A 21,071-nucleotide genomic window follows, 5' to 3' on the forward strand; every position below is an offset into this window, starting at 1 on the left:
GTGTCCTCTCTGCGATACTTTATGAGGGGTTGTCCAAGCGTGGGTCCCTGCCGCTCCTTTTCCCTTACCACCATTGTCCCCGCAGAACCAGCCCTGGAACCCTGCTTCACCCCTGGCCTGAAGCTGGGGATTGGGCTTGCTTTCCTGGGCTCTCAGGGGTTGATGTCCAAGCATGTTTTCCCTTTCCCTCAGGCTCCCCCTTCCTCGCCTTCCTTGAGACCCCCAACTGTGTCTCCAGCCCTGTCTCTCCTTTTGATCCCTGCTATTTGTCACCAGCAGTCCATTGCCAGCAGTGAAACCCTCCCACTTCTGCCAGCCTGGCTGCCTTTTAAAGGGAACAAGCCTTTCCCCTCAGTTAGTCCCTTCTGCAGCCCTGAAAAGATGAGGAGAGGCCTGTGGCGACCCCCTTGCCTTTTTTGCTCCTCTTGCCCCAGGTACAGTTTGGGGGTGTGTCAGTGGTTCCCTGTTCCAGTGCAAGGGAAGGAGTTAGTTCTTATGGGGCTTGGGTTGGGGACACCCTGACTGCCCTTTGGTCAGGGTGGCTGGTGAGGCAGGCGCTGGCTTCTTCCCTGGCTGTGGCAGAGCTCAGGAAGAGGCTCTGAAATAGGAGGATGGCAAACCCCAAGGCAGTCTGGCTCCCCGGAGATGCACAGAGCATTCCTGTGTTTGCGCCCTGGGAACCGTATCGTAGTGCTTGTGCTAGAGCTCTGTTGTTGCACCTCAGCCTTCCACTCACCCACTCCACCCACCCCTGCCCCACCAGTGTCTTCCCTAGGGCAACAGAGGCACATTCTGTACTTCAGACACCAAGTTTCCTGTGGGCTTTATCCTCTCTCCAACGTCACCCTCCCAGGCTGACCTTTTTTCAGGGAGGGGGTCAGGATACACGATTTTCTATGAAATGGTTGGATGGCATCACTGACTCAATGGGCATGACTTTGAGCAAACTCCAGGAGATGGTGAAGGACAGGGAAGCCTGGCATGCTGCAGTCCATGGGGTTGCAGAGTCAGACATGTCTGAGCAACCGAATAATAACAAATCCCATTTTCTAAGATTCTTAACCCAAATTTTACAGAAGACTTTTTAGAAGGTGAGAGTACAGTGGAGTTTATCTCCTTTGGGAACCTGGCCTTTGGGAACCTCCTTTGCTTTGGCCTTGAGCATTTCCCCCTGCAATATACCAGCTTGAATTTAGGGTCTGTTGTCTTGAAGGCTTCCTTCCCTTTGGGATGAGAGAAAATGCAGTGATGCTGGGAGGCCAAGGGGAGAGGGGGAAGCTGGTGGGGAATGGGATGCAAGGAAGAGCAGAAAGGTAGGAAGGAGGGTGCTGGCCTGAGCTCACCGGTATCCTAGAGGGAAAGAAGTCATGCCCTTGAGATGCCCCTTGACACCCAGTGACCTGCCTCAAATCAGTGTCATTATGTGTGCTAATAAACGTGCATCTGCTGTAGGCAAGCCTGTCAGGTGGACAGGTGAGAGTTGGATTTAGAACCTGAAACACAATGGAGGTGGTTATTTGTTTTAGGAAAGGGTTACCCTTATGAAGCCTGCAGCCAGCTTTCCTTACAGACTTAAATAAGACTACATTTATGAGAAAAGCAGTTTGCGTGCCTTTTGAGATTTCCTATGAGTTACATCTCTCCCCTCTTGGCACTGCTCAGTACTTTCTGCATGGTCACCTTGATGGATAAGCTCTAGGAACAAGGCGGAGGTGCTGGGGTCCTCCAAACCGCTGGTGAGAGCCCTAGAAAACTGGACACAGCCCAGAGAGGGGAGTCTGGTCAGATCGGGACTTTTCCTTTGTAGGAACTTGAAAAGTTGGGCATGGAGGCTCTGGTTTGCAGCCTGGACCCCCTCCCCCAAGTTTATTGTGGTCTCCCTCAAGCCAATAAGGGAAGTGAGACAAGAAGGATTTCTGTTAACCCAGGCAGGCAGGGGGTGTTCTGGGGCAGATGGTGGTGGCCTGAAGGCTTGGCCTCATGTCGTTTTTCTGCTTGTGTCTCCCATGCTAGAAGAGCACCTCTTTCTGATGAGGAGTCCACGACAGGTGACTGCCAGCGCTTTGGATCTCAGGAGTTTTGTGTCAGCAGTTTTTCCAAGGTAAGGGGCCATGCAGAGCCACATGCCACCTGCTGAAGGGTGGAGCTGAACCACCCAGGCATGGTGGCCAGCCTGCCTTCCCTGAACGGGGCCAGGCAGAACCGGGGTGCTTCCCAGGAGTTGGTGCATGTGAGACAAAAATCAGCCTGCTGCACTTTGCTTCTGCCAAGTTGCAAAGAGGACCAGCAGTCGCCCCTTCCAGGCCTCAGGAGCCTTTCACGACCTACAGAGAGCTAGTTAAGACAGGTTTTCTACTCTGTCATTGCAGGTGGAGCTCACGACAGTTGGAAGTGGCAGTAATGCCCGGGGGGCAGACCCAGATGGCAGTGCAACAGAAAAACTCGGGCCCAAGTCAGAAGACAGGCCTGATGACGCCCAGCCCCAGATGGACTATACTGGGAGTGTGGCTGAGACAGGGGGCCCCTTGGTGTCCCTGAGCAGCCCAGGAGACGGGCTCAAGCTTTCTGCTCCTGACGGCCCCGAGGCTGGCAACGACACTGCTGATTGCTCCTGGACTCCCCTTAGCAGCCAAATGAGCAAACAGGTGGACTGCTCGCCAGCTGGGGCCAAGGCTCTGGACTCGCGGCATGGCGTCGGGGAGAAGAATACTTTCATTCTGGCAACTCTGGGAACTGGCGTCCCCGTGGAGGGCACCCTGCCTCTGGTGACCACTAACTTCAGTCCATTGCCAGCCCCCATCTGCCCGCCGGCGCCCAGCTCGGCCTCCGTCCCCCCGTCTGTTCCAGACCCATTCCAGGTGCCCCTCTCGGTCCCCGCCCCAGTCCCCCACTCCGGGCTCGTTCCCGTCCAGGTTGCCGCTTCGGTCCCAGCTCCTTCCCCTCCCTTAGCGCCAGTCCCGGCTCTGGCCCCAGCACCACCCTCAGTGCCCACGCTTATTTCTGACTCGAACCCCCTTTCGGTCTCAGCCTCGGTCCTGGTGCCTGTGCCCGCTTCTGCCCCCCCGTCGGGCCCCGTCCCCATGTCGGCTCCAGCCCCAACCCCCCTCTCAGTCCCAGTTTCGGCTCCTCCCTTGGCTCTGATCCAAGCTCCTGTGCCCCCTTCGGCTCCAACCCTGGTCCTTGCACCTGTCCCCACTCCAGTTCTGGCCCCCATGCCAGCGTCCACCCCTCCGGCAGCTCCTGCCCCTCCAGCGGTGCCGATGCCCACCCCTACCCCGTCCTCCGGCCCACCTTCTACCCCCACCCTCATCCCTGCCTTTGCTCCCACGCCAGTGCCCGCACCCACCCCTGCCCCGATCTTCACTCCAGCCCCCACGCCCATGCCGCCTGCCACACCTACTGCCATTCCCACCTCGGCCCCCATCCCAGCCTCCTTCAGTTTGAGTCGAGTATGTTTCCCTGCAGCTCAGGCACCAGCTATGCAAAAAGTCCCCCTGTCCTTTCAGCCGGGGACAGTGCTGACCCCAAGCCAGCCGCTGGTATACATCCCGCCTCCAAGCTGTGGGCAGCCACTCAGCGTGGCTACACTGCCAACCACCCTGGGAGTCTCCTCCACGCTCACGCTCCCCGTCCTGCCATCCTACCTGCAGGACAGGTGTCTTCCTGGGGTGCTGGCCTCCCCAGAGCTGCGGTCTTACCCGTATGCATTCTCTGTGGCCCGGCCCCTGACATCAGAGTCCAAGCTGGTGTCTCTGGAGGTGAACAGGCTCCCCTGCGCTTCCCCATCAGGCAGCACCAGCACCCAGCCTGCGCCCGATGGGGTCCCCGGGCCTTTGGCAGACACATCCCTGTCTACTGCTTCTGCCAAGGTGCTTCCACCACCGCAGCCTCTGCTGCCAGCCCCCAGCGGGAGCTCAGCCCCACCGCATCCCACCAAGATGCCAGGCAGCGTGGAGCAGCAAACAGAAGGGACTTCCGTCACCTTCTCTCCCCTCAAGTCACCTCCACAGCTGGAGCGAGAGATGGCCTCTCCACCTGAGTGCAGCGAGATGCCCCTCGACCTCTCCTCCAAGTCCAACCGACAGAAGCTCCCATTGCCGAACCAGCGCAAGACGCCGCCCATGCCCGTGTTGACCCCTGTGCACACCAGCAGCAAGGCCCTGCTCTCCACCGTCCTGTCTAGGTCCCAGCGCACGACCCAAGCTGCTGGCAGCAGTGTCACCTCATGCCTGGGCTCCACTTCCTCACCCTTTGTCATCTTCCCTGAGATTGTGAGGAACGGGGACCCCAGTACCTGGGTGAAGAACTCCACTGCACTCATCAGCACCATTCCGGGCACCTATGTGGGTGTGGCCAACCCGGTGCCTGCCTCCCTCCTGCTGAACAAAGACCCCAACCTGGGCCTCACCCGAGATCCCCGCCATCTCCCCAAGCAGGAACCCATCTCCATCATTGATCAGGGTGAGCCCAAGGGCACTGGTGCCCCCTGTGGCAAGAAGAGCAGCCAGGCTGGGACTGAGGGACCGCCAAGCACAGTCAAACGTTACACCCCTGCCCGCATCGCCCCTGGGCTGCCAGGGTGCCAAAGCAAGGAGCTCTCACTCTGGAAGCCCACAGGGCCGGCAAACATTTACCCACGGTGTTCAGTCAACGGGAAACCCACCAGCACCCAGGTCCTGCCTGTTGGCTGGTCACCGTACCACCAGGCGTCTCTGCTTTCCATTGGCATCTCCAGTGCTGGGCAGCTGACCCCCAGCCAGGGGGTGCCCATCAGGCCCACCAGCGTCGTTTCTGAGTTTTCTGGTGTGCCATCCCTTGGTCCCAGTGAGGCCATGCATGGGCTTCCTGAGGGGCAGCCGCCACGGCCCGGGGGCCCCTTTGCTCCCGAGCAGGATACGGGCACAAAGAACAAAACCTGCCGCATTGCTGCCAAGCCTTACGAGGAACAAGTGAACCCTGTCCTCCTGACTCTCAGCCCTCAGACAGGGACCCTGGCGCTGTCTGTGCAGCCTAGTAGTGGGGACCTGCGAGTGACTCAGGGGCCTGGGGAACCAGAGAGCCACCTCTGCCCCGACAGCACTCCTAAGCTGGAAGGCCCCCAGGGGGCTTGTGGCCTGAAGCTGGCCGGAGAGACAAAGCCTAAGAACCAAGTGCTGGCCACCTACATGTCCCACGAGCTGGTCCTGGCCACCCCCCAGAACCTGCACAAGATGCCCGAGCTGCCTTTGCTACCTCATGACAGCCGCCCCAAGGAGCTCATCCTGGACGTGGTTCCCAGCAGTGCCAGGGCCGCTAGCACAGAGCTTCCACAGCTCGGAAGCCAGGTGGACCTGGGCCGGGTGAAGATGGAGAAGGTGGATGGTGACGTGGTCTTCAACTTAGCCACCTGCTTCCGGGCCGATGGCCTCCCAGCAGCTACCCCGAGGGGCCAAGTGGAAGTGCGGAGTAAGGCAGGGCAGGCTCGAGTGAAACAGGAGAGTATAGGTGTCTTTGCTTGTAAGAACAAGTGGCAACCAGACTCTGTGGTGAGTGATGGTGCGTCCGAATCTCCGCCACCCAAGAAAATGAAATGTGGCAAAGAGAAGGATGGTGAGGAACAGCAGCCACAAGCCAAGGTCCTGGTCCGAAGTTCCCACGGACCCAAGGTGAGTGCTGGGCTGAGTTTGAGGGCAGGGCCGAGATACCAGTGGTCTGCTTTGTCCTGCAGATGTCAACCTCATGCAGTGTTCTTGAGTAGATCTGTGAAGCAAAGTGATTGCAAGGCTTGTGCAAAGTGAATCATGACACTTAACCAAGGTACATTCTCCATATAGAATGTTTTAGTGTGGTGGGGGTGGAGTTTGCATTTTATAGGCTGTGGGAAATGATCCCTGCAGCTGAGGAAACCATTGTCCCAGATGAGGATGGAAAGCGGAAGAGTATGATACGATACAGGGAGGGAAATTAATAACAGGCCCTTTGCTGCATAGCCATTCTTCCTTTTCCTTTTCTAAGATAACTGATGGCCTTGAGAATTTGGGACCCAGGGAGGGAAGGAGCCCTTGACAGGGTTGCTCCCTGCACCACTGGGTAAACCTGCTTAGGATTAGCTTGGAGTTTTGAGGGGCCAGAGCCAGTTCAGCTTCTGGGCTCATCCACCAGTTTCCTATCCCCCTAATGCTTGGGGTGGTAGCTTTGGGTTTCAGCCCGTTAGAGATTTGATGTCCAGAGCATCTGGATCTGGGTTCTTAATAGGTTAAGGAGGATGGCAGGGTTCTAGGCAGAAAGCGGGGCTAAGAGGACTTGACCTGAATCCGGTGTTCCTCCAAAAAGTATCTGAAGGCCACTAGTGATCAAGGAGATTCTAGAAGCAGTTGAGGATAGGGCTTATTCAAGATACGGAGCAATTTGAGGTTATGTTAACAAGCCTTCAAATTGAATGTTGAATAGATTTCTAGCTAGAGCACTGTGAATTTGTCTGTGCAGAAGTTCTTAGTTGGTTGTTGTTGTTGTTGTTGGACCATAGAACACTTTGAGAAGCTAATGAGAGCTGCAGACCCTGTCCTCAGAAACATGACCTCATAATTTTGCCGATAATTTCAAGGGGCTCAAAGACCCAACCCATGCCCCAAAGCCCACCCATGGACTCCAGGTTAAGAACACTGGGGATAGAGTTTGGGTGGGTTTTTCTCACCCAGTGATGATGTATACTGGCCGGAATGGGCTAACTGATAGAGACAGGACATAGATGAGTGGTTGCCTAAGGCTAGAGAGAACAAGGAACTGGAGATGGCTTAATGAGTCCAGGGTTTCCATTTGGGGTGAGGAAAGAACTTTTGGAACTAGATAGTGATGATCCTTACACATGTTTGTGACTGTACTAAAAACAGTTGAATTACAAACATTACTAATATATGATATATCTCAATAAATTATGTCAACAAAGCTGTTGTTAAAAAATTATTAAATGAAGTGATATGTGTAGATGCTTAGAACAGTACCTGGCAGATAGTTAAGTGCTCAGGAAGTGTTGGTGGCTGCTATTGATATTGTTAATATTACAAATAGGATAGATGTGGTCCCCGCCCTCCTGGAGCTTATGTCTCACAGGTGACTCACTGGCAGACAGGCACCACCCCTTCCTATATAAAATGAAGAGTTCACAGGGTGCACTGACAGATGCAGAGAGCAGAGAATAAAGTTACAGGGTCAGGAGCCTCGAAGCAGCCCTTGGCAACTGCCTGTAATGATTTAGTAAATGTCCATTTTTCTGGAAAGCAAATATCTTGGCTCTTTCTTTTCTTACTTTCCATCTTCCTGAGGAAGAAACCATTGATTAGCAAAACTAAAATCAGGGGTCAGTTCAAAACAGCCCCTTTCAGGGTATGGCCAAGAATCAGAATAGTCTCTGGAGTATATACAGAAGTAGGAATATAATGTTAAGTGTGTGAAACTTATACAATGTTATAAACCAATGTGACCTAAAAAAAAGAAAGTTATTTTTTAAAAAGAAACAACACAGTCTCCTGTTTCCTACACCACCTCCCCCAAGGCCTGGAGACTCCTGAAGGACCTCTGAATCATCAGCAAAGAAAATTCTCCTTCAGTCTGGTGCTGGTGGTCTCCTTATCATTTGGAAAATTCTTTAGAAAACCTTTCAACACTCTGTTGACCAGAACATTCATTTTACATGGTCTCCTCACCATCCCAACTTATTGCCTAAGTTGAAGTGTGCCCTTGCAGAACATGCAGACAGGAATCCCGTCTAGATGTTCTGTTCTGCTTGTTTTTGTCTTATCTTAGGAAGTAAAGGTTAATGATCTGTACTTGAAAGAGCCAGCTAAAAATGATATACAGAAATAAATAGGACATGTTCAAATTGATGTGCATTGAACTTTATCCCCCATGACCTGAAGGAGTTGTTTTCTGACTATACCTGAAGGGCACACTTGAAGCAGCTGGTGCCCATCTTCTTTCCTCCCTATGTCTTTCTTTCTCCTAACACTTTGGTTTGTAGGAACTTGCAGCAAGTGAAGGGAGAAACTGAACTTGAATTTCCAGCTCAGCCCTCCACTAGGTAAGAAGCAGGAGGAGTTGATGGGATAGCAGGATTCCCTGGACTTTGACGGGGATTGGTGACTTTGTGGAGTCCCCCTGCCAACCACTGCTAGAAGATGCTCCATCAGTAAGATATCTGCCATCCGCTTAGCTGGAGCTGGATCGTGATAATCTTCTAGAAGGTGGTGTGCAGGTCTGCTTAAGGGGAAAACCACTCTGCCTTTCTTCCTTGTGTCATTGTTAAAATGGTTTGCTTATTCCACACTCCCTGGACACTGCAATTCTGCCCTATTTCTTGCTGGATGGCGTGGAGAGATCTCAGAGCTTGTGAGAATATGTGACTGCTAGGCTCAGAGTATCCTAACAGTGCATAAGCATGACCATGGTGACTGTCTCAGGCACCAGGCAGTAGGTATGCGTGGAGCCAAGCATAGTCAGTGGAGACACAAGCACAGAAGGAAGAAGAGAGGAATGAGAATGGAGGTGAAGGGGCCTGCCCTGGGTGCTAGGAGCCCTGGGTCTTGGTCCCAGCTTGGCCATTTTCTCACCACAGGCACACACCAGTTAACTTGCAGGCTGGCCTGGTTCCTGGTGGCCCCTGAGGCAAGTGGACACCTTGGGCTGTGTTGCCCTGGACAAATGATTTAACCTCTTACCCTGGAGGCTCAGTTTCCTCATCTCTTCACTAAGGGTGATTATTAGCTTTTCCTTGCAGAGTTGTTAAGAATAACAGATCGAATGGTAGAGAGAGTGTTTGGAAAAGGTGAAAGGGCCACAAAGTGTAAGGGGGCATTGTTGAAAATGCCTGAGGCTTTTCATTGTCTTTCCTAAGTACGGGGAGATTAGAATGGCTCCCGTGGCAGACTTTTCTTCTTGCCTTAGTGGAATCTTTTTTCTAGTATTAATTTATACATGAAAATAGATAATTTTTCTTGAATTGGCCCACGCAAGAATTATTTTCAGTTGTTGGTGTCGATACTATTCACAGTGAAGTTATTTGAACAATGTAGTCACCCAACTTGCAGAAGAGGCATTTTTGTTTTCTGTCGGTCTCTCTGTTGCTGTTCGGACAGAGTATGGGGCCTGACTGCACCTTTTCAAATTACTTTGGGCGTTTACTCGGCTTGTGAATGCGGACTCTGTGGACCTGTTTAAAATGGTGGGATATGGATGTCTATGGGGATTAGCTAGGGCACTGGATTGGGTCCAAAAAGCCTCTGTAGCCCACTGTAGAAGGCAGAGGGCTGCCCCTTCCCCCAGCCCATTCCTGGGCAGCTCATGTCCGTGTTTCAGAATCAGGGCACAGGGCTCAACATTAAGAGAACATTCTTAAGATGGGAAGCTGACCTTGGACCTGACACTATCTACCTCTCCGCAGTGCCGGAAGCCACCTAGTGACCCCCAGGAACCCACCAAGAAAAGCCCCAGGGGGGCTCCAGATTCAGGAAAAGAGCACAATGGAGTCAGGGTAAAGCACAAGCACCGGAAGCCAACAAAGCCAGAGTCCCAGTCTCCAGGAAAACGAGCTGACGGCCATGAGGAAGGTAGGCCTGGCGCGTGTCCTGGCCCTCTCTCTGGGCTGCAGGGGGATCCCTATGGCAGACTGGGGTGGGGAGGAGGGCCTCTGACACTGACCAGGAAAGTGGGGCTTGCTCACTCGAGGAGAGGGAGATCATTAACACCTCTGAAAGTGGAAGGAGAAGAGAGACAGGAGCAGGGCTGCTCACCCTGGTTGCTGGAGTAAGGCACACTCTGAAGTGGTGCTTTTCAGACACACAAGAGTCAGTCCAACCCCAGAGTAGCCAGCCTATTAGCCTGTGGTGGGTCTAGGCTCAGAGAAGAAACGGCTTTAATGAGGATTGAGGCCGAAGGGGGATTATTTACACTGTTTCTCTACCTTTGGTATATTTGGAAACTCCCATTATAAAGGTTAAAAAATTAACTAGCTAGCATGGCTAGAGAAATCGTAAACCCTTATTGTTTAGGGACATACAGGATGTTTGGGGCAGGGAGGTGTGTACGTAATGCATGTGCTATGCCAGTGATAGTTCCTTGGCATCCTCTGCAGAGAGAAGCCCGCGTAGTCCCGCCCATAGTAGCCTGTGTTCACAGCCTTCCTGTCTGAGATGGCCTACCCCTTTATAGTCTCTTCTTATATAGCAGCTTTCTGCCATCCGCCACGTCCTGCTCCCATCTTCCTGCCTTGCTCAGTCCCCCAAGATCCCTTCTCTGGGACCTATTCCAGCTCAGTTAGAATTTTGGGGTGGTGCAGCAGCCTCACAGTCGTCCAGGCAGCCAGGCCTTCCACTCTGTGGTGTGCCAGGTCATTGATGCCATGCATTTCCTTTTTTGGTGTCAGCCAAAATGACCCAACTCCCAGTTTTCAAAAACTGCCAGGAAAAGCTCCTTTTCTAAAAGAGATACTTAAATGGTGGCAGCATGTAGGTGTGCTCAGTCATGTCCAACTCTGCAACCCCATGGACTATAGCCTACCAGGCTTCTCTGTCCATGGGATTCTTCAGGCAAGAATACTGAGTGGGTTGCCATTTCCTTCTCCAGGGGATCTTCCCGACCCAGGGATCAAACCCACATCTCCTCTATTGGCAGATGGATTCTTTACCACTGAGCCACCAGGGAAGCCCTGATAGCAGCATAGGGGGAGCTAATAAATGTAATGCAGGCAGAACACAAACCCTCCCTTGAGCTTTCCATCTGAGCCTTTCAGGGCAAGGGTGGGGGGCTTTCCTGTGCTAAGACTCTGATTGTGATATTTCTGCCTTCTGCCCTGAAACTGCACACCACTCCAGGTTCCTTAGAGAAGAAAGCAAAGAGCAGTTTCCGTGACTTCATCCCTGTGGTCCTCAGCACCCGGACGCGCAGTCAGTCTGGTGAGTGAGTCTGAGGCTGAGGCCCATCTTGGTACTTCTCCGCAGAGAGGTAGAAATCTGGTGGAGCCATTTTGCCATCGGCCTAAGTGGAGAGGTGGGAATTTCATTCATTGTGCCAAGATGCCCAGCTCTCTGCAGAGACAAGAGAGGCTAGGGTAGGAGCTGGGTCATTGCCCACAATTTTAGGACGATTTGCTTAGCTTTTGAGAACAGGGATTTGACACCTCTTATTGGCAGCCAGTGGTGGAAAGACGAAAAGCCTGTGCCACTCAGGAAAACTGGTTCTACTCCAGGCCTTGGCATCTCTTGATTATTGGGGCCAGTTACCAGCACAGACATTTTAATCTTTGGGCCTCTCTCCTCTTGCCCCATGTGACAAGCATCATCAAAATTGGAAACAGTCATTGAGTCGTCAGGGCTAGGAGAATCACACTTGGTCCCCTGAATTTGTACTAGTCAGCCCCCAGTGTCTAAGAAAGGATGGCTCTTGTCAGGCGCTCTTCTTGTCTGCTAGCCTCCAAGTTGGTACTTAGCGCTAGAAATGGTTGCCTGGGTTCACCCAGATATCCAGGCAAAGTGAATGGAATGGAGAAGCAGGCACAGTGTAAACTCAGTTATCTGACATTCTGTTAACGAGCACCTCCGCACACAGAGAGCACGCTGGTAATTGGGGTCTGTAATGACAGCCTGGAGGCCTTGACAAATCCTGAAGTGTCCTCTGAATCATCAAAGAGCCATTACGTTACAGCCATTGCCATTTTAGTGTTAAACACAGCATAGTGTATTTGGTTCTTTAGAAATTGGTGATCCCTGGGTGATCTCTATGGTGATTTGTATTAACCAGAATATTAGATTAACTAGAACACTGTGTTCCCTGCCTGGTCTGTATAATGGAAAGTTTGCTGGACATTTGCTGTCTTTAAGTGGTCTGACTGAGGGACTTGAAGCTTTGGTCCAGTGCCACTCTGTTTGCCTCGAACCATTTCTTCTCTTTTTTTCTGGCTGCTCCGTGTGGTTCTGCAACCAGAGGTTGAACCAAGGCCCTCAGCAGTGAGAGCTTGGAGTCCTAACCACTGGACCACCCGGGAATTCCCTTGAACCATTTCTTTTCTGCTGACCTCACTTGGGTTTGGGGATTGCTGAGTTAATAGCTGGGTCTTAAGAGAAAACTGGTGGTGTCTCAGAGCCACGTCCAAGGACGATGTCAGATCTCCTGGACCGTTGAGCCGGGCCAGCTTAGGACTGCGCTTGTCAGCAGAGTTGAGGGTAGGAGTTGGGAGGAAAATGGCCTCTCGGCCAGTGGCAGAAGAGGGCAGGAAAGGTCCCATCGTCCTGGGGTGGTGGTGAGAGGAGAGGAAGTGCCTGCCCAGCGGTGAGGCACAGCTGCAGCGGGGTGGGGGTGGAGCTGAGCTGGGGAGAAAGCTCCACCCCTGGACTCGTGGCTGCTCAATAGAAGGTGGGGTCAATGTAAGGGAAGAGGGCCTGGCTCTGGAGCATTTGGGCGGGCCTAAGCCAGACTGTCACAGGAAAGGGGCTCCTTGCTTCACTTTTCCTGAGAGCCTTCAGAGATAACTCGACTTGCGCAGGGTGGATCTGTCAGCAAGTTTGGGGGTCACATAGTGAGCTGGGGTGGGGTGCCATGTCAGTCTGCCTTCCCTTACCCTCAACTAAACCCTGTGGCCCTCTCCTGCCCCTCACACAACTCTTGGCACCTCGTAAGCACTAAGTAAGAGTTTGTGGAATGAATGAAAGTGGCAGGGCAGCACGGATGAGGAAGGGTGTGTGGTTTGGATACTCGACAGTTGTGTAACTATTGGACTGTGTAAAGCGCTTTGGAGTGAATTATCTCATTTGAGCCTCTGAACAGTCCTGTGAGGTCAGTAAGGCTCAGAACAGTATTCTCAATTTATAGACAAGGAGACAGAAGTGAAGGAACTTTCCCAGAGCATACAGCCAATAACTGGCAGAGCCTGAACTCGAACCCAGACCTGCTGGCTCCTAATCCAGGGCACTTGCTTCGACACCAAACTCTTAGTCCTTTGAAGAGATGCATGACCGTCCTCTGTACATCCCACCCGCAGGAAGCATCTGTAGCTCCTTTGCTGGTATGGCAGACAGTGACATGGGATGCCAGGAAGTCTTCCCCACAGAGGAGGAAGAGGAAGTGACTCCCACACCGGCCAAGCGTCGAAAGGTGAGAAAGACCCAGCGGGACACCCAGTATCGCAGCCACCATGCCCAAGATAAGACCCTGCTAAGCCAGGGCCGCAGGCACCTATGGCGAGCCCGGGAGATGCCCTGGAGAACAGAGGCTGCCCGGCAAATGTGGGACACCAATGAGGAGGAGGAGGAGGACGAGGAGGAGGGCCTGGTGAAGAGGAAGAAACGGAGACGGCAGAAGAGCCGAAAATACCAGACTGGAGAGTACCTGACGGAGCAGGAGGAAGAGCAGCGGCGGAAAGGGAGAGCAGGTAAGGCTGGCCAGGGGCTGCTGCCCCAGGCAGCTGCTGTCACCTGTCCCCAAGCCACAGTGACTCTGGCTTCTGGGGACCCTCAGGCATCATGGGTACTCCCACCCCTGCCTCCTCTCCACCTGCCAAAGGCCTCTGCACCCAGAGAAACCTGGTGCTATGAGTGCCAATTGCCAGAGGGGGTCACTCAACTGCAATCCCAAGGTCTTGGCTTGGGGTTGAGATTGAATAAGTTCCCACTGACCTGCAGGTGAGCTGAGGACGTGTATGCCCAAGCCCTCCAGTTTTATGTATATATATAGATATATAAATCTGAACATGTGGGCATGGCCACAGTGATGTCCTTGGTTACCAGGCAGTTCTCTGGTTGGCTTGAGGGAGTCGGGTCTCGTGGGAGGTTGGGTTTTCTCTCCTAGAATCCTAGGTCCGAGAAGAAAGAGGGCATTGGCTGCCTTTCCTGGGATGCCTCCAGCCCCTAAAGTTAAAAAGAAGTACAATGGTTTCCTCAGCCCAGCGTAAGAAGTTCAAGTAGAAGCAGGCACAACTTGGCTTTCTTGGTTAAAGCCACAAAGGTTAGTGAGGCAGAGTGAAGCTTTGACATGACCGAGGTGGCATCATTTTTGTTGGACCTGAGCTGGAAAGGTGGGGAGCCCGAGGAGAACACCAGGCTCTCTTTGGCCACGTCAGATGCTATAATACGCAATCACGGAGGCACAGACTGTCACCAAGGCCGATACCAGTTTGTTCTGTTAAGTGCTCTTCAGGCCCATTCCTGTAGTGGATTTCTAGATGAGCGAAAAGCACATCTCTGGGTTCAGTGAAAACACTTCTGTCTTTCACTCTCTTTCTCTGACCTCTGCCCTTGAAGCAACAATTGATTGTCTCCTATAATGTATTCATCCTGAGCTGCTAGTAAATATCTGCAGTCTCATTATTAGTGAAAACTGAACAACCATGTTGGAGTGGGTAGTATATTCTGGGTTTGCTATAATGCCAAGAAGGCTAACCCTCATCTCTGGCCCTGTTTAAGTAGAGATGTATATTATATCTATCCTCATACTTAAGAGAGTAATTGAGCCAGTTTTTGTCAACCGTGTGAGAGTAGGGATGACTTTCCCATTTTTCTGCCAGAGCCATGATGGATTGATTGGTCAGGAGTGAGTTGTCAAGCAGTTGGCCTCAGCCACTTCTGTTAGGATAAAGAGGAGCTTTTGTATCACCACTTCCTTGGGGCTCAGACAGTAAAAGCATCTGCCTACAATGTGGGAGACCCAGGTTCAGTCCCTTGGTCGGGAAGATCCCCTGGAGAAGGAAATAGCAACCTACTCCAGTACTCTTGCCTGGAAAATGCCATGGACAGAGAAGCCTGGTAGGCTACAAAACATGGGGTCGCAAAGAGTTGGACATGACTGAGCAACTTCACTTCACTTTTGTATAACCACAGCACTCCTGACAGCTTCAACATAACCACCCCCAGAAGCATAGGAGCACTACTCACTCGGCAAGGCATCCTACTGGTTGTGGGGTCACCTCCAGTGTTTGGAAACCAGATCATTCTCCCTCCATGTGTGTATCTATGGGTTTTGAGTTGAGTCTGTTGGGTTTGGCCTACGATCTTCTCTATATGTGATGCTAACTCTTCTTGAAGGAATTGCCTGGCAAACATCTGTCTTCTCCAGAAGCTCCACTTCCTCCTATTACTCCCCTCTTTCAGGTTGACATCACAGAGTCAGGCAGAGACCAAACTAGACCAGACAACTCCCGTGTGAGCCTCATGATCTTTCTTTTCATCCTGGGCTTGGGTCTCTCCTTGATTTGCAGAGGGGATAAGAAGAACCATTGCCACTCACATACCTGCTACCTTCACTCCCAGTTCCCTTCGGTGCTACCATGAGGGTGCTCCACCAGTGTCGAATAAACTCCAGAGCCTACCCTGCCCTGAGGACATGGGAAGGGGCTGCTGCTTTTCCTGCGGCATTGAATGCTGTAATATGGCTTCCCCATGTTTCCTGAGGTCCTCACAAGACTCGCTTCTGTTCCTTCCTCTTTTGCCTCAGCCCAAACTGGTTACATTAAAAGGCCTGGTTGATAGTGTGCTGGCTTGAAGTGCCATTAGAAGCCATCCAGTACAGCAGTTCTTTTTTTAAAAATTTATTTTGATTGGAGGCTCAGTATTTTACAATATTGTGGTGGTTTTTGCCATACATTCACATGAATTAGCCATGGGTGTACATATGTCCCCCATCCTGAACCCCCCTCCCACCTCCCTTCCCATCCCATCCCTCAGGGTCATCCCAGTGCACCAGCCCTGAGCACCCAGTCTCATGTATCAAACCTGGACTGGTGATCTGTTTCACATATGATAATATACATGTTTCAATGCTATTCTCTCAAATCATACCACCCTTGCCTTCTACCACAGAGTCCAAAAGACTGTTCTTTACATCTGTGTCTCTTTGGCTGTCTTGCATATAGGGTCATCATTACCATCTTTCTAAATTCCACATATATGCATTAATATACTGTATTGGTGTTTTTCTTTCTGACTTACTTCATTCTGTATAATAGGCTCCAGTTTCATCCACCTCATTAGAACTGATTCAAATTCATTCTTTTTAATAGCTAAGTAATATTCCATTATGTATATGTACCACAGCTTTCTTATCCATTTGTCTGCTGATGGACATCTAGGTTGCTTCCATGTCCTGGCTATTGTAAACAGCAGCACAGCAGTTCTTAGGCAGAGGTGGGGACCCACTGGTGGACTAGGGAAAGTTGGGAGAATGGGGGGCTGTGACAGCTGGCCTTTTGAGAGCTCTGTGTGACCTGTGGAGAATTCCTCATGCTGTGATGATGGCTCCTCCATCTAGGTCTGCCCTTGGCAATGTCACACATAAGAGAAGCCAAGGTCAAGGGAGGTGGGTTGAGAACTCTTGGATCTTGCACAACCCCCTCATTTCACAACTTGGAGAAACTGAGGCTGCAGTTACTTCAGAGACATATTCATCTTTCACTGTTCACTAGGCATGGTGGCCAGTCCTGGCGGGGAGATAAAGACTACATGGGCATGGTCCTGCCTAAATGCTTACACTTAACTAACACAGTAATGATGCCTTACACTTTATAAAAGGGTGGTGTGGATTCTATCCTCCTCATTTTACAGACGTGGAAACTAGGCTCCCGGAGATTATGACCTGCCCTCAGCAACCACACAGCTAATGGCCATGCCATGTAACAGTCATGTTAAGAGATAAGGATCAACTCAATCTGTCCAGCCCCACCCCATGGGGCTTAGGACTGACCCTGCTTTATGAAGCTCTTGGTATGGAGTTCCCAGCAGGCCTTCTGGAAATTGGAATGTGCTCTCTTCAGCGAGCTATGACTAGAACTAGAGATGTTGCTCAGTATGCCCCAGTGACTTGATTTCCAGCTACAGAGGGCAGCAGGTTTCTGTGACTGCCCCTCAGTTAAGTTGGCCTATGGCAGCTTCTGGTTTCAGGGAGTTTCTGTGCCACTTTCATCTTTGTGTGCCTGGAGAGAGACCAACAGGGCAGACAGGCGGGTAGAGCTAAGGCTGTGAGGGACGCCTTCTCCCATTTACTCGCCCCTAGTGTACTACATGCTTCACTTCAGGAGAGCTGCTAGCTTTGTTTCATATTGGAGTGGAGAAAGAGACAAAGGGGGGAAATGCTGGGAAAGTTCTGATTTCCTTTTAAATAGACCCTCATCTTTGGGACAGCCAGATGGGCCACCCCCTGCTAGCAAGGCTGGGAGTTGTCTTCTGCTTGGAGGGGAGGGACATTGATGTGGAAGCACAGTGTCTGTTCGAGAAGCATCTAGTGGAATAGGCAGCCCCGCACCAGATACTGATAGGGAATAGTTACACAACTTTGTCCTGAGATTCTAATCCCCAAAGTCCTCTGATTCAACTTAGAGGAAGGCGTTGCTTTTCTGTGTGCCATTTCCCTGACATCCATTCTTTCCTGCAGATTTAAAGGCCCGTAAGCAGAAGACTTCCTCCCAGAGCCCAGAGCACCGCCTCCGGAACAGGAACCTTCTCTTGCCCAACAAAGCCCAGGGGATCTCAGATTCACCAAATGGTTTCCTCCCAAACAACCTTGAGGAGCCAGCCTGCCTTGAAAATTCAGAAAAGCCATCAGGAAAACGAAAGTGCAAGACCAAGCACATGGTGACGGTCTCAGAAGATGCAAAGGTATGTTATCAGCCAGAGAAGTTGGGGGTGGAGACTGGGCTAGGGTGGCGTGTTTCCCATTTGAGGAACAGTCTTCTGAGCGAGTGAGTAAGTGCATGAACAGAAAAAGTGAAAGTGTAAGTCACTCAGTCATGTCCAACTCTTTGCGACCCCATAGACTATAGCCCACCAGGCTCCTCTGTCCATGGGATTCTCCAGACAAGAATACTGGAGTGGGTTGCCATGCCCTCCTTCAGGGGATCTTCCTGACCCAGAGATCGAACCCAGGTCTCCCACATTGCAGGCGGATTCTTTAATGTCTGAGCCACCAGGGAAGCCTGAGTGAGTGCATGGGGGGATTGAATTAACTCATATTTATTACAGTGTTTTAAACTAATTCTAGAAGGGTTGGACTGTAGATTTGAAGAACGGGTACTGAAGTCAGAGCTAATAATAAGCATCTACAAACTGTAGGGTTTGGCCCAGGATGAATTTGCCTCAACAATCCTTGGATCTGCTTAGAGTAAGGGAAGAGTTAAAGAATATGGCAGAATGTTAGCCTGAATAGCTTGTTAACGTCCAATCAAAAAGCTTTTGTCTGGGCTTAACTCACTGGAAACCAATTAGGAAGTTTTCTGAGTCAATCAAGGTAGAAAACAATTTGTAGAAGCAGGGATGTTGATATCCAGACAAAGGTTGCCTGAGGGTGGGGCTGAAGGAATTCCACTTGGACTGGTCATATCTGTACTTTCCCAACTCCACTCCTCAGTTTCTGTGCTTCTCATGAGTGCCTACCAATCCATAGCCAAGCAAGGGCACTAGAACCCCTGTTCAAAACTGATGTCTCTTTGGGTTCTGATGTTCATGGCATTGGTGTTCAGTGCCACACCATGCAATTGAAAAAAAGAAACTCCCACGATCCTCTCATCCTGGAGGTGCGAGGATGTTTGAGAGATGCGAGGCTCAGGTTCAGATGTTTGCCTATAATATGTGTTTGTCTTGATAACCAAAAATCAAAAGGTCGTATGAGCTGGTTTAGGTGGTTGTGACTCTAATGGCTCTTGCCAGCTCCAGAGCAGGGTCCCTGAGTGGCACTGGCAAAAGGTAGGAGACCCAGGTGCTCAAGTCCCCCATCCTTGTTTTGGAATCTGATTTCAGCGCAAACAAAGTGCTCAAGCCTATTTCTTCATCTTTAAAAAAAGGAGATGATACTTCCAGTCCTTTCCATCCCACAAGGGTGCTTAGGGGAGCAAAGGAGGCAATGGATGTGAAAGGCTTTGATAATGGTCAAGTGCTGTCTCTGAGGTTGGTGTAAACCCTTGAGCTTAGACCAAGGCAAGAATGAGGGGACAGAGACACAGGAAGGCCAGGTAGCAGGGCCAGCTCCTGGAGACTCCAGAGGGGCCAAGGCAGGAACCGGGGCATCTGCTCTGGGCCAGGTGCTCTGCTCACACAAACACTCAGGTCCCACAGCAGCTGTCAGAGGTGGGCCCTCTTGTCGTCATTTTATAGTGAGGAAACCAAGGTTTGGGGAGGTTCAGGGACTTGCTCGAGGTTACTTGGTGGTCCGAGTGACAGACCTGGGGCATGAGGCAGGCCTGGCTGCCCCTGGGGCACCCCCAGCACCTACCCTTTCCATATGCCTCCACCCTGTGAATGGGTGGCTTCTGTCTGCATTCAGGTGATGCTGGGGTAGGGCGAGGCTAGGCAGGAAGACGGTGCCACCCGGAGCAGCTCTGGTGGAAGGTGGACGTCCTCATACCCCGCTCTTCCCCACTCACATGACTCCATCCCACACAAAGGTGACGAGCCACCTGACACTCAGCAGCACATGCTGATGCTTCTGTCTGGTAATTCTGCCTGGCAGTGTGTCCACTGGAATGTTCTCCCAGAGAGATTTTGTGCCTTCCCAGGGTCTCCCTTTCTCCCTCCCGCCTTTCTTTCTTTCCCAGTCACCACCACCTGCTCCAGTTGCCCCATGGCACAGTGCTTTGTAGTGAGAAGCAAGGCAGGGGGGGCGGAGACGCGCCTGCAACAGTGAAGCTGGCACATCAGCCAAAGGCTTCTTCCCACAGGGGCTCCAAGCCAGGGGCAGGGCAGGGGGGTCTTGCTCCTCCCTCTCTCTGGCAGGCTCCCTTTTCTCTGCCAGCTCTGGCCCCTTGACAGGGAATCACCCTTTGGCTCCTCACTTGGCTTAGCAACAACCTGGGCATTTTACCCAGCATCCTCCAGTATTACCATTGTACACCTCTGTTCTCCTGGCAAAAAAGCCACACTCTACCCTCATAGCCAGGGCCTTCCTGCTAGCTGGTATACCTCTCTGCCCTTTTGGGACGTGGACAGAGAGCAGCTCTTTTCTTGCAGTTTACCAGAGGAAACAAATGCCCTGGGTCAATGTCTTTTCCCTGGTGCAATTTCTTTTCTGGCTTCGTGTCTTTCTAGGCAACTCTTTTGGCTGCCCAGGGCTCTATGTGTAGCTGGATCAAGTCAACAAATGTTTGCTGCAGTGACATGCCCAACCCCAAGTTAATTGCTGTAAGGAACAAAAGAGATGACTACAATATGAACCCTAACCCCAGGGAGCTTAAAATGTAGCAGGGGAGGCCAGACTTGCCCATGAAACAACAGAAGGAAGTTGACAGTTAGGCATAAGGCATGGGATTATGTGATTCAGACTAGGTGTTCTGGGTGTGTAGAGAAAGGGCAGTGGGGACCACAGTGTTGTAGACGACAGGATTTAAGGGAGCCCTTGATGTTCTCAGGGATTTAGGTAAGTAGGATGTATTCATTATCTGTTGTGCTCAGTTGCTCAGTCGTGTCCAACTCTTTGCCACCCTATGGACTGTAGTCCACCAGGCTCCTCTATACATGAGATTTTTCCAAGCAAGAATACTGGAGTGGGTAGCTAGGGGAGAACTCCAGGGGATCTTCCCGACCCAGGGATCAAATGTGGGTCTCATGCATTGGCAGGTAGATTCTTTACCAGTGACCCACCTGGGAAGCCCTCCTAGTTATCTATTGCACTGCACAACAAACTACCCTAAGCTTTGGCAGTTTAACCCAACAATAAGCATGTATTATTTCATAGTTTCTGGGGTCAGGAATTCAGGAGCAGCTTTGCTGTGTTTGACTTGGGGTCTCCCATGCATGAGATTGCAGTCATGGTGTCAGCCAGGGCTCCATTCATGCAAAGGCTCGACTGGGGCTGGAGGATCTGCTTCTTGAGTGGCTCCCTCACATAGGTGGCAAGTCAAGGCTTGCTGTTGGTGGGGGACCTCCTTTGCTTGCCCCTTGGCCCTCTTAAGGGATGCTTGACTATCCTCATGACCTGGCAGCTGGCTTCCTCCTGAATGAGTGATTCAAAAGAGGGCGAAGCAGAAGCCACATTATCTTTTAGGCCGTGGCCTTGGAGGTCACACACCATCATCTCTGCCTTCTCCTGTGCAGAAGGGGCTACACAAGAGCATGAATATCAGGAGGTGG

General features: G+C 51.6%; 1 protein-coding gene across 3 annotated transcripts in view; it reads left to right on the plus strand.

Moving 5' to 3' along the window:
- Nucleotides 1-21,071, plus strand: part of BCORL1 (BCL6 corepressor like 1) — a 60,599-nt gene that overhangs the window by 21,902 nt on the left and 17,626 nt on the right. For all 3 annotated transcript variants that reach the window (XM_061407905.1, XM_061407907.1, XM_061407906.1), the window contains 6 exons: nucleotides 2,014-2,101; nucleotides 2,370-5,645; nucleotides 9,416-9,581; nucleotides 10,845-10,925; nucleotides 13,007-13,396; nucleotides 17,386-17,609. In XM_061407905.1, coding sequence (XP_061263889.1) covers nucleotides 2,014-2,101; nucleotides 2,370-5,645; nucleotides 9,416-9,581; nucleotides 10,845-10,925; nucleotides 13,007-13,396; nucleotides 17,386-17,609 — 4,225 coding nt within the window. The remainder of the gene's footprint in view (nucleotides 1-2,013; nucleotides 2,102-2,369; nucleotides 5,646-9,415; nucleotides 9,582-10,844; nucleotides 10,926-13,006; nucleotides 13,397-17,385; nucleotides 17,610-21,071) is intronic.

Source organism: Bos javanicus, chromosome X (assembly GCF_032452875.1).
Source record: "Bos javanicus breed banteng chromosome X, ARS-OSU_banteng_1.0, whole genome shotgun sequence".
Classification (NCBI taxonomy): domain Eukaryota; kingdom Metazoa; phylum Chordata; class Mammalia; order Artiodactyla; family Bovidae; genus Bos; species Bos javanicus.